Source organism: Solanum lycopersicum, chromosome 1 (genome assembly GCF_036512215.1).
Source record: "Solanum lycopersicum chromosome 1, SLM_r2.1".
NCBI classification, from domain to species: Eukaryota; Viridiplantae; Streptophyta; class Magnoliopsida; order Solanales; family Solanaceae; genus Solanum; species Solanum lycopersicum.
The window spans coordinates 3155882-3168732 of record NC_090800.1 but is presented as its reverse complement, the minus strand read 5'-3'; the positions used below and the strand labels follow the sequence as shown (position 1 = coordinate 3168732).

General features: G+C 33.1%; 1 protein-coding gene across 1 annotated transcript; it reads right to left on the bottom strand.

Annotated features, from left to right (window-relative positions):
• Window positions 1-1967: 1967 nt before the first annotated feature.
• Window positions 1968-6107, bottom strand: LOC101260666 (mediator-associated protein 2-like). Its single transcript, XM_004228456.5, has 5 exons — window positions 5983-6107; window positions 4647-4828; window positions 3414-3492; window positions 3180-3263; window positions 1968-2443 (listed from the first exon to the last, which is right to left on the bottom strand). The coding sequence occupies exons 2-5, from the start codon at window positions 4773-4775 to the stop codon at window positions 2103-2105; spliced, it is 633 nt and encodes a 210-aa protein (XP_004228504.1). The 5' UTR covers window positions 4776-4828; window positions 5983-6107; the 3' UTR covers window positions 1968-2102.
• Between the last annotated feature and the right edge of the window lie 6744 nt (window positions 6108-12851).

Here is a 12851-nt window from a genome sequence, read left to right as displayed (position 1 = left end):
TTATAGCTTTATTATTTTGAATGACAGTATTATTTGTATGTATTTTGTAATTATTTTGAGTAAAAATAATGATAAGAAATATTTTAATTATAAACATCTTAATTGACCCCTTCATATTAGATTTGCTAATGTACAAGTACTCCTCAATCTTTATTCGAGATCTCAGAGACACACTTATACTATATCAAGGTCCTATTGGACTATGATTATTTTGAGTTTACATTTTGTAGTGTCATGAACTTTTTTATATTCTAAACCTCAAATTCGAAATTTTTAATTAAGAAAAGAATATACATTTGTTGTATTATATTAATTTATACGAGAATCATATATATATATATATATATGTATATATACACACACATGAATTTATGTTTTATTTGACTTTTTTATGATAATACGTACTCTATCTGTTCATTTTTATTTGTCACTTATTCCTAAAATAAATTTTCATTATTACTTGTCATTTTCAACAAATTAAGAAAAAATAATTATCTATTTCATGATTTGTCCGTAGTATTAAATACTATTCTCCAAATCTTTTTTCAAAACTTGATATTACTTCCGTTCACTTTTAGTTGGCATGATTTCAGTTTTGTAGAATCAAACAATGAGTACTTTGACTAATATTTTACGTTGTATTATTGATCATATTGATATGCAATAAATTGAAATTTATAGTACTTTTTGTATAGTTTGTGAATATTTAAGTTTTTTTTTTGTTTAAAATATCAAATTATTATAATCTACTTTCACTTTAAAAAATAATTAAATTGACTTTCGAAAATGCGCAACATGATAATTAAAAGTGGATAGAGAGAGTACTAAACATCATTTAGTGGAATAATAAGATAAACTTCGTATATCAATAATTATTTTCTTAATAAATATATCAAATCAAACAGTAACAAGTAAAAATGCTCATATTTATATTTATAATTATTAATTGCTCCACTTCTGTTTTGGTTGTTACTCTTGCTCAATTAATTACGCATTTAGTAGATCATTAATTTCCATTTTGACTAATTTAATGTCATAAAGTCGTTATCCACCTAAGTTTATTTGAAAAGTTAAAAAAGGGTTGATACTTCCTTAAATCTAAAAAATCATTCACCCTTTTTTAATAAATATTTTAGAGTCTTAGTCAAATTGTTTATTTTAGAAAGCATTTAAAAAAAATAATTTGGGAAAGTGTTTTTTTTTTTTAAATAATAGTTTTTGTTTGGCTAATTTGTTTGAAAAGTGTTTTTGATAAATAAATTGTGTTTGACAAACATCAATATACTTTTGATATTAAAATTATTTTATACAGAGAAAACAATTTTCAATATGAAAAAAACATACCTGAACCAGGTGTTTACACCAAATTCATTATTATGTGAGTTACTCTCTCCGTCCGACAATGTTTGTCATGTTGTGCTTATAGAAAGTGAATTTGAATAATTTTCAAAGGTAAATTAAATCACATTAATTCGATATTTTGATAAAAAAATTAGATATTCTAAAACTATATCAAAAGTACTATAAATTACAATTTTTTTTGCATTTTAATATGATGAAAAAATGCATCTTAAAATGTTATTCAAAGTTTTTATATTTTGATTCTAAAAATAGAAACCATGACAAATAATACCGACGGAGGGAGTAATGAAATAGAACACATGTTAATTAATTAAGATTGAGTAAAATGAACTATAAATTTAAACACGCGGCATGTATGTATTAAATTGATGCAAACACCTGATGTGGATAAATTTAACCCTTTAAAATCTATAATAAAATTTTCAATTGACTTTTTTTTATTACATTAAATTATTATACCCTTTTTTGGTTGGGCCAAAATCTTAATTTGCTGGGTTTTTTTCTTTGCAAATATTTTGAAACTATTTTTTTCCAGTCCAAAGTTTGATTTGGTGTGTTTAAAAGAACAATTCTATGCTTATCCATGTATTATTAACAAAGCGCTATAGCACAAAAACCTCATACATTTACATATCGTAAGAGTGAAACTAATGGCGTTGAATGGTTAACGCGCTCTAGAGCAGCTAGAAAGAGATTCTTTAACCAAAAACAATTCGATTTATAACACTTGAGGCAGCAATTCAACCATCAGTTTTCCTTTTCTTGTTTGATTTTTGATCTCGAGAGTGATCGAAGGATCCTGAAGAGGTCAATACACTACGACCACTTTTGCCCGAATCTTGAACAGATTGGCCATCACCGTGTTTTCTAATGGTCGATTTGGATGAACTCCCTGATTGCATAATACTTCGCGTCCTAGTACTTTGACTAGGAGTTGCAAAACGACGAGAAGAATTGGTCAATGTAGTAGTAGTACCTGATGATCTCTGAGCCATCATCTGCTTCAAGTTTATGCTGTTCTGTTTAAGCTCACTTGGTTCCGGGTAGTGGATAAAGGAAACACGTCGCGAAATTTTACCAGCTGCCAAAACATGCAAAAGCATTATAATTGGTGCAATTAAACATCTCACATGGTGCTTACTGCTCAACAATTATAACAGTGAGGGAGAAAAGGATCATAGTATAGTTTCGTAAACAGGATAGTCTTCGTAAAACAGGATAGTATTAAACATCAGAGAGAGTCTTGAAGAAGTGGACACTAATTGACATATGATTATACTGTTTGAACGCAGTCCACGCTCGGCTCTGTGTGCAATCTTTCGAGAACAATTTCCTTGATAAATGAAAGCTGGAGTCATAGGTACAGTCTAGGCGCAAATATCTTACACGTAAAAGTTCTTTATATTGCTCACTAGAACAACTTCAGAACAGATCACTGTTAAAATCTGCTCAAACGCCTTAATTTTGTGCTTGAATGGGAAATTAACAGCATTGGATCATATAGAGGTTTACATTAAGGAATAACAATAAGCTCTACCAAAAATATAAACAGAAGAGCATTAGTAGTTGGATTATGTGTAAGTTCCGCACAACTAAGAGAGAGCAGTAAAATTTCAATATGCAAACAAAACGAGCATGTCATATATTGAAATCATCAAAGATGTTGAGTCACATTAGCTTTAGTATTCACATGACAACAACGCATCGTACAATCATAATGGTTTGTACCATGCAAAATTGCATGTTTTGAGTATTGCAAGATCATGAGTGAATAAGCAGACAAATAGACAGCAAAATGCAAAGGAACTAAGAGTTACCGATTTTTGGCTCAGACTGGGAAGATAGAAAGACTACCGCATCTGGGTCTTGTGCTCTACAACTGACCACTTCATATGATTTACCTGTTATAAAAACAACATTGAGCAAGATGTTAAGAAATTAAAAGCATCTTTCGTTATATTTTAAAAAGGCTGATACGACTACTAGATTGGTTGAGGTGGGGAGACAAAAACTCAATTATACGTAAATGTTATTCTTCAGACTATACTTGCCAGATGAATCCTCAAAGCTGCCCATATGCCCATCATGATGGAGCTTCAACGAAACTTCTTGCCCATCAAGACCTGGATGCTGGAGTAGCCAATTGGAAATGTCATAACTCAGAACCGTAAGTGACAAGGACTGAAATATATATTTACATCCTCAAGTGCACAATTATTCTCATTCTGTCCAAAATCATAGTAAATCTCATAAGTAAACTCTCTCTTTTTTTTAGAGACTAGGGAAGGATGGTTAATTTTTACATGGTTTGTCCCAGAAAAGGAAACAGAGAGAGACAGAAAATCTCTTCACTTAGAGACCATGGCATCTGAGTTTCTTCCCTGAAATCTCTTATTTGCTCCCTGTATTTATGAAGGAACAGAAAAACTTTGTCTCACATTTGCCGTCATTTTGTATTCCTTTCCTTTCTCACTTTCCAAACAAAACTTCAAGGATTATAAAATTATCTTCTAGAAGAGAAGATGCACAAATGCCCTAGTGGAGAGCGAGAGGTTGGCTATAGTGGATGTAAGGAGTGGTAGAGGCAAAGAAGATGCACATATGCCCCAATGAGAAGTGAGAGGTTGACTATAGTGGATGTTAGGAGAGGTAGACTGAAGAAGTTATGGAAAACGATAGTTAGACAAGACATGGACCAGCTATAACTTATAAATGACATGACCCTAGCTAGGAAGATATAGGAAGATATGGAGGAAGAGTAAAAGGTTAATAAGTCGAGCCTTGTCTAGTTACATTTCTAGTATTGTTATTATTCTTCGATTTAGCATTACCCGTTGTTTCATTTTCATCTACCGTTCTCTTCTCATTGTTTTCCGCATGACTTCTTTGCGATTGTATTTTCTTTACATACTTGTTTTTTATACGCTTTACTTGAATCAAGAATCTATTTGCTTTACATACTTGTTTCATTTTCATCTACCGTTCTCTTCTCATTGTTGTATGATGACGAAATTCATATTTTCTTTGAATACATAAATAAGGTCTCATAGATAAAGAAAAAGAGAGACAATAATGTACATCAAACTATGGTAATGTGAGAATGGTCCTTAGAGACTATGAACATGTAAGAAAAGAATATCATCTTTTGTGCACTAACACACATAGATGTTGAAATGAACTTGTTCCGATATTATTTTCAATAGTCACTTGAATGATTGGGGAAAAAAGAATGCACCTTATTGCATCCTAAAATTAGAAGAACAATAAATTCTCATGAATCTTACTTGATTAAAGGGCCACTGTATAAGCCAGAGCTCAGTTGAGACTGCAATGTTAAGATTGACAAGTGAATCCTTTTTGACCTCCTCAAATTCCGGGGGTGGTTTGTAGCTCAGTTCATTCAGAGCATCCATAATGATAGAATATAATCAATAAGAGCACTTGAAAATGGCAGACAAAACAGCTCCTGAACGAAAGGTTTACACAGAAAAACATGAACAACGTAAGCTAACTCAAAATTTTAAAATCTTTCGAGTTGATACACATTTGACCAACAACAACAACAATAGCAACAATAAAACCAGTGAAATCCCACAAAGTGGGATTTGAGGAGGGTCGAGTGTAAGCAAATACCATTATCACTTGTTTCCGAAAGAGTAGTATAAGAACTAATAGCAACGTATTTAAAAGAACTAATAGCAAAGTAGTGTAAGGCATATACGCAAGAAATCGTAACATTAACAACAAATTGCAATCAATTAAACACAGTAAACTATAGGTATAGATGATAATCACAAATCCAAATCCCATTAGCTGAATATATCAGCAAGCAAATTCAGTTATAAAAATTCTTTTCAAGTCATGATCAACAACCTCATATTTAAATCAAAAACTTGCTTCTAATCTAACGCTAAAATGTCAATCGAATGCCTAATAAATCCTTAAGGACAAGTATACCCCGAACTATCATAAATGGTATGCAAATACCCTCCGTCATACTTTTAGGACATTGATGTCCCTGCCGTCCAAAAACTAGAGCATATATGCCCTTTATACTATCAGAGTACACGTGTCATAATCTTATCCACCGATCCGACACTTATCGACGGATAAGATTGCGCCACGTGTTCGTATTTAGTTTTCCGTTAGAGTGACGGACATATATACTCTAGTTTCTGGACGGTAGGATATCTGCGTATCGTTTATGATAGTTCGGGTACATTTAGCCTTTTTCCCAACTTTATAATAGATCCCAGTAACATTAAAGCAGACGATTAGAGAAAATTGTAAATTAATTACTAATCTGTGTGTCTTACTCCTAATCAGATGCAATAAAAGTGTATTAATATTAGAAATGAGAAAACATTCCTTACATTTGAGACTGCATAATGGGGAATCAAGCAAAAACTTCACATTAATCAGCAAATAAGTAGTATTATTGACGACATCTCACTGAGATTTCAAAGTAACAACAAGTTTACAACGTTCAATCAGCAAACGTTAATCGATTTCAATGGAATTATTGTTCAACTCTAGATTTAATCCTACAAAAATAAGTGTTCACTGTGCTGATATCATCGGAGAATGGTCTCAGAATTTTCGAAAATTAAAAAACCCTACCTCCGACGAGCGGTGCCGCTGCAACTTCCGGTGTTGCTCGATGTGGTGTTGCGAAGGTTTAGTGTTGTAGAAAATTAATGATTAATAGGTATATTTTTAAGAGAAAGTGGATAAATATATTTCGACCTATCGTAAATGTTATGCAGATATTTTCGTCTTATTTTATGAACATTGATACTAATGAAAATACACGTGTCATAATTTTATCCACCGACCAAACATCGGATGGATGGATAAGACTGCGTCACGTGTCCATATTTGGTCTCCCGTTAGAACAAAAGGGCATATATGCTCTAGTTTTTTGAGGACAGAGGCATCAATTTTCCAAAAATATGACGAAGGATATCTGCATATCATTACGATAGTTCGAAGATATACTTATTCTTTTCACTTTTTTTTTAAAAAAGGCTTTAGGGGTCGATTTTATTAAAAATAATTAGATAAAATATAATATACTGACCTCTTGATGTTGATATTAGCTGAACTTTAATAATAATAAAATTAAGAGAAAAGACACAAAGAGACCATCGAAGTTGTCCCATATTTGCATAAAGACACCTAAACTTTTGAAGTGTCCTATCACACCACTAAACAACTATATATTGTTGTAAATTGGCCATTTTTACCCATTAACTCATCTGGGTTGTTTACACGCACGTTAGGCGCGTGATGGGCCATTTTTCCTTTTTATTTACCACTTTAAAACAGCCACATGTCATTTTCTTTCTTTAATATTAATTATTTAATCAATTTTTGTATCTTCCCCAATTTAAACTCAAAAATAGCCGTTGGTAGCCATAAAATTTTGATTTCCATGGCAAGAACAATATTGGTGTTCTCTTTTTGACGACTTCTTCATCTTCCTCAAGAAAATAAGGTAGGAATTCGTCTTTTCTCTTTTAATTTCCAGTATAAACGTTAATTTAAAGTTTTTTTATGGTTGAATTTCTTCTCAATTTTGTGGTTAGTTTTTGATTGAAAATGTCAAATGCAATGTTGAATCGTATTTGTAATGATGAGAATGATCCGATTTTGCGAGTGAAACTGCGATGCAAACATGGTGACTTACTATCAATGCAAACTTCATGGTCGGAGCATAACCCAGCTCGAAGATTTTGGTTTTGTCCACGCTATCGTGTATGTTTACTAATTTTTTTTATGGAGATCTTTTGTTTATGTATTTTTCTTTAATTTGTGTTTTGCATATTTTAGGAGGATGCGTGCAACTTCTTTAGATGGAGGGATCAAGAAGAAGTTGATATAAGATCCAAGTATGTTATTCCGAGATTAGCAAAGAGAATTAAGGAGTTGGAAGAAATATTGACATCTTATGAAAGTCGTGTTGAAAGTAACCAAGTCATGATGAAGGAGAAAAAGAAGGGCAAATGTTGTAGCTTGAAGCTAATCGTCTTGATCATTATTGTGTGTTTTCTATGTTTAAGTCTAACCAAGAATGTGAAGGATGTAAGTTGTAGGTGTGTACAACCAAAATTGCCATAGACATGTTTAGTTACTTTCAAATTTTTGAAATTGTAGGCGTGTGTACCTAGAAGCTAATTGTCTTGATCTTGCTAGTTGTAGGTGTGTGTAACTTGAAAGATTGTTGAATGTTCAAGTTATTGTTGTTCTTTGTTGTCGAAATTGTTATGATTTGAACAATTAGTTAATGTATTTGGTTCTCTAATCTATATTATCATGGCAACCATTTGAGAAGCTTCACAAATATGTCAATTACAATTAAAAAGGCAATAACAAAACTGACAAAAAAGAAGACTTCATAATCGAGTTTGATTCCAACCATTCAAGTTTGTTTGGTTACACCCAAAATTGAGTTTGTTTCCAATAAAAAACAACACAAATATATGCTTAGTTAAATTTTGTTTGTCAAAATAAACAAGACAACATCAAAATGCCCTACTTCCATGGCACAAAAGTTTTTCTACTTGAAGTTGTTTGGCCTTGGCTATTAGCAGCATTAGCAGCAGCTACAGACCTAGTTTGGATAACCTTTTCAGCCCTCATTCTTTCCAGATTGCTACTTGTAATAGTTGTCTTCCCCTTCCATTTGAATCCACGTACTGGTGTGTAGCCAATATCACCAGTGACAACATCAGCCCTCTTTGTAACTTTTGTACCAGTATTGATGACTCTTCTACTTGTCAATCCAGGCTGCTTAGTCAAATAAATACACAGTCAAATATTAGACAATTACATTGAGGTTTGCAATCACAATTGTAAACTTGCATTGATAGTTGTAAACTTACATTGAGAGTTGTAAATCCATCTTTAGCTTGGTATATGCCAACACCTACCATTCTTGGCCTTTTAAAAGGTCTTGTTTGTCCTCCACTAGTGTCTTCATGTTCTACTGGTCTCTTCGCTCTTCCTAGGCCTCCTCTACTGTAGTTTGCTTCTGAACTAGTTTGACTATGTTGAGTCATTCCTCTTCCTCTACTTAGTCCTTCATTCACATTTCTTTCTTGAGCCATTTCTCTTCCTGATCCTGCTCCTCTACCTGTACCTCCACCATTTACAGTCTGTACTTTGAAATCAAATATTAAAGCATATCTATATTATCTAACAATGATATAATAATTAGATATATTACCTCTGTGTTTGTAACATTTTCATGTGATTGAGCTGGAACACCTCTGCCACTTGCTCTTCCTGTGCCTTTTCCTCTACCACTTTCAGTAGCCTGTATATTAATATATCAATATATATACATCCACATATAACATACATTTGAGAGTAACAAATAAAAGTACCTGTGTATGAGAAGATGGTTCAGATGACTTACTTGGACCAGTACTTCTTGCTTGAGAAACTGGTTCAGTTGATTGACTTGGATCAGCTTGGTTTCTTGTAGGACATCCTCTTTTATTGTGTCCTTGTGTGCCACATTTGCTACAAGTCATTACAGCACCTCTTTTGCTCAACTTTTCAGTTTTTCTGCTTTCATCTGCTTCCTTTCTTCTAACCTTAACTGGTCTTCCAGGCAACTTTCTGATCTTTGGTGGCTTTACAATTGGATTATTTGATGTTGACCACATTTTCATGTTATTCATTGGCTGAATAAAATGGGCATATGTGCTGAGGTAGGTTTCCTTGCTATAACAGCTAGCCACATAATGGATTGGTTCCAAGTTTTTGTAATGAAGGGCAGCAACACCATGAGGACAAGGAATTCCCCTAAGCTGCCAGGATCTGCAACTACACCTCCTATTAACAATGTCCACAGTGTGTGTAAATCCATGGTGTTTAATCTCAAAACCTCTTTCTCCATTCCAAGTCAAGTTACATTGCATAGACTTTTGAATGTTTTCTTGCAAAATCTTTATCAGTGATCCAAGTGTTTGAGAACTCTCTCAAATCACCAATTCTTTTCATCATCTTCACCCTTATCTCCTCAAGCATTATAATGATGGTTTTATACCTTGCAGACACTATCCAAGCATTAAAGCTTTCTGTCATATTGTTGTCCACAACATCACATTTGCTATATTCTTCAAAATACTTCTTGCACCATGTATTCAAATTGTACCATAAAAGATTATCTAAACCTTCTTGTCCTAATTTCCTCATTATCTCTATATTGTCCTTCAGCTCAGCTTCAAATGTGGATTTAGCAATCCTCCAAAACACTCTTCTTCTTTCAACTCCTTTCCAATTTTTTGACCAATGTGCAAGAACATGTCTTGCACATTTTCTATGTTCAACAAGTGGCAATAAAGTATCTACAACAATTTCTAGTCCCTAACAAACCAACATAACAGAAAAAGAATCAATTTAAGTGAAAAACTCAACAACAATAAAATAGTAAGATGGATATCAGTAATTACCTTTTGCATATCACTAATGATGGATAGTTGATGCCCTTCTCCAAGTTCAAGATCATTCTTCACTAGTTCAAGAAACCATGTCCAAGTATACTGATTCTCAACCTCAACAACTGCCCAAGCAATAGGGAGCATTTGGTTGTTTCCATCTCTACAAACTGCCACTAACAACTGGCCTTTACACACACCTTTGAGAAAACACCCATCAAAACCAATCAACCTTCTAGCACCTCCAAAAAATGCTTTCTTTAAAGCATTGAAGCAAACATAAAATCCTTCAAAAATTTTCTGCCCAGTTTCAGAATCTTCTCCAACCTTCACTACACAAGTACTACCTGGATTACTATTTAATATTTCATCTCTATAATAAAAAATCCTACCATACTCCATAATGTGATTACCCATGATCTCTTGTAACACTCTAGTCCTAGCTCTTCTCACTGTTGTCCTACCAACATTAATATCCAACTCCTTTCTAATAATGTCCTGCAACAAGACAATGCTGATGTTTGGCTGTTGAGTTATTCTTTCTTTGTATTTGGTGGCCAAAAACTTTGAGTTGCACAGGTAGTTATGAGTTGATGTCAAACATTTATGGATAGGGTTGTATGTTTTAACAATGAAATCTCCACTAGTTTTATTCTTACTTGCACACAACAACCAAGGACAACTCTCTTTACAACATCTCACTCTAACTCTGTCAGGCTCATTTACATATTTTTCAATTTGAATATGTTCTTGGATTGCATATCTTGTCACTGCCACTCTAAATTCTTCAACAGTTCCAAAAACCAGTCCTAATTCCCAAACAATCTTTTCAGCAGTTGTATCAAACACAACTCTATTTGTGGTTTTCTTCCTCCTAACAGGTTTATGCACTACTTGATCTACCTCTTCACCATCTATTTCAAAGCTAGGAACTACATCACTTAGATAATAAGGTTCATCACCTCCTAGCTTACCAACTAAGCTTTCCCTAATACCATTATTTGTCTCATCATACCCTATATCTGGACCTTTCTCATTAACATTAATCTGATCTGAAGTAGTTCCCCTACTTCTCCTTTGTGACCTTTTGAAATGCCTCTTGGTTGCCCTTATATCTACATACTCTTGATGAACATCACTGTCAACCTCAGTATCTTCACTAGTATCCCCTTCAGATCCTGATTCATCTTCCACTTCATCATCAGTTGGATCATCATCTATTACAGGATAATCAGATGAAGGAGGAGGCACAATAGAAGGAGATGGTGGAGGCATAGTAGAAGACTGAAATTCAAATGGAGTGCTGGAAGTTTCAGAAGGACCAGTTGTAGGGATGGAAGGAAAAGTAGAAGTAGGAGGCTGATTATTAGGGTTAGAAGTCTCATTAAAAGATTCCTCACCTACCCCACTTTCAGTCACATGGGGACAAACTCCAATTCAAGTGGGGCCTGATTAGCTTCACTAACCCCATGAAAAACATACACCTTCACTGTATCCCCATCATTCACCATATTGAAAAGGTCAAATATAACCTTATCATTATCAACAAGGACCAATAACCCATCCCACTTGATGAAAAAATCACAATCTATTGTATATCCTAGTTCCTTTATGTAGTCCCTCAACTCAAAATAAGACATTCTATCAACATCTACACCTAAGAATTCTGTCACATGCCCCCCAATATATTTAGGTGGTGGACCAAAATCTATTTCCCCCCCATGATACCATCTTAAAGTTATAAGAGTAAAAGTCATCTTGAAAAATCATGTAACAACAACAAACACAATTCAAACACACATTTCAATAACTAACTCTAACAAGTTGTACACAACAAACATAATCACTAACAAATAACAACAACAGAAACACTAACTAACAACAGTAGAATAAAGCACTAACATTAAGCTTTAACAGTACTAACAGAACAAAAACACTAACATAAGCAGTTGTTATTGTACAAATTGAAGTCTACAAATGAATAAGAGACAAATAATAACATTCGAACTAAGTGGATAACATCTAACCCTAACCTAAAACACAATCACAAAACCCTTATCATTAACAGTTGCATTAAGTCAATAACACAATACCCTACACTAACTAAGTCGATTACCCAACATACTCAAAAATATCCTAACAATGGCAACTGTAGGAGGTCGATTCTAACAATCCTACACTATAATAATCCATAAAATCAGAATAATCGTAAAAAAAAAGTGCAGATTTTAGAACCCTAACCTGTTAGACCTTCAATCTCCAAAAATCTTCACAAATACACATCAACAACGATCGACAATGATGAAAAACAAGAATGTCAACAACAACACTATCGTCAACAACAAGAACACAGTGTATTTCGTTTGATTTTTTAGGAAAAAGTTGAGAAATGAAATGAAAGGAAGGAGTTCACAAATTTTCTTCAAAAAAAAGGGTTGGGTCGGGTCGGGTTCCTAGAGAGTGAGCAGCACGCGCATTACATAGAAGATGGAATGACTAAAAATGGCCAATTTACAACGATATATAGTTGTTTAGTGGTGTGATAGGACACTTCAAAAGTTTAGGTGTCTTTATGCAAATATGGGACAACTTCGATGGTCTCTTTATGTCTTTTCTCTAAAATTAATCATGTTAAATTAAATAATATTGATATTCAAAGGAATTTTGTTCTTTTGATAATTGTATTACGCATTGTAGGTTGGTTTTACTAAAACTAATTAAACAAAAATAAAGATATCGACTTCTACTAGTCCCTATATAAATATTTTAATGAAAATTAATTTAATAACGTAAAATTTAATTTTATCAACTTTCAAAGTTGATATTAGGATTTTTTTTATTTTTTATTTTTCATATAATCGTCCTCCAGAGGACGGTTTAATTAAATTTATCATAATTTTTTTTTATTTTTCATATTTAATTGAGATAAAATGAAATACTATTATTTATTTATTAATTCAATATAGACTACAAGCGATCTGTATTTCTTGTATTTATTTATTTTTCGTGAAAATTTTCAACCTCCAGATGTCTATACGTGGT

What these genes read in the sequence shown, in the direction of transcription:
- LOC101260666 (XM_004228456.5), bottom strand. Translation starts at nt 4,775, where the DNA reads ATGGATGCTCTGAATGAACTGAGCTACAAACCACCCCCGGAATTTGAG. An exon ending in TACAGTGGCCCTTTAATCAA is followed by an intron (nt 3,493 to 4,646) that starts GTAAGATTCATG and finishes TGGCTACTCCAG; the next exon opens with CATCCAGGTCTTGATGGGCA. An exon ending in CCAGTCTGAGCCAAAAATCG is followed by an intron (nt 2,444 to 3,179) that starts GTAACTCTTAGT and finishes ATGTTTTGGCAG; the next exon opens with CTGGTAAAATTTCGCGACGT.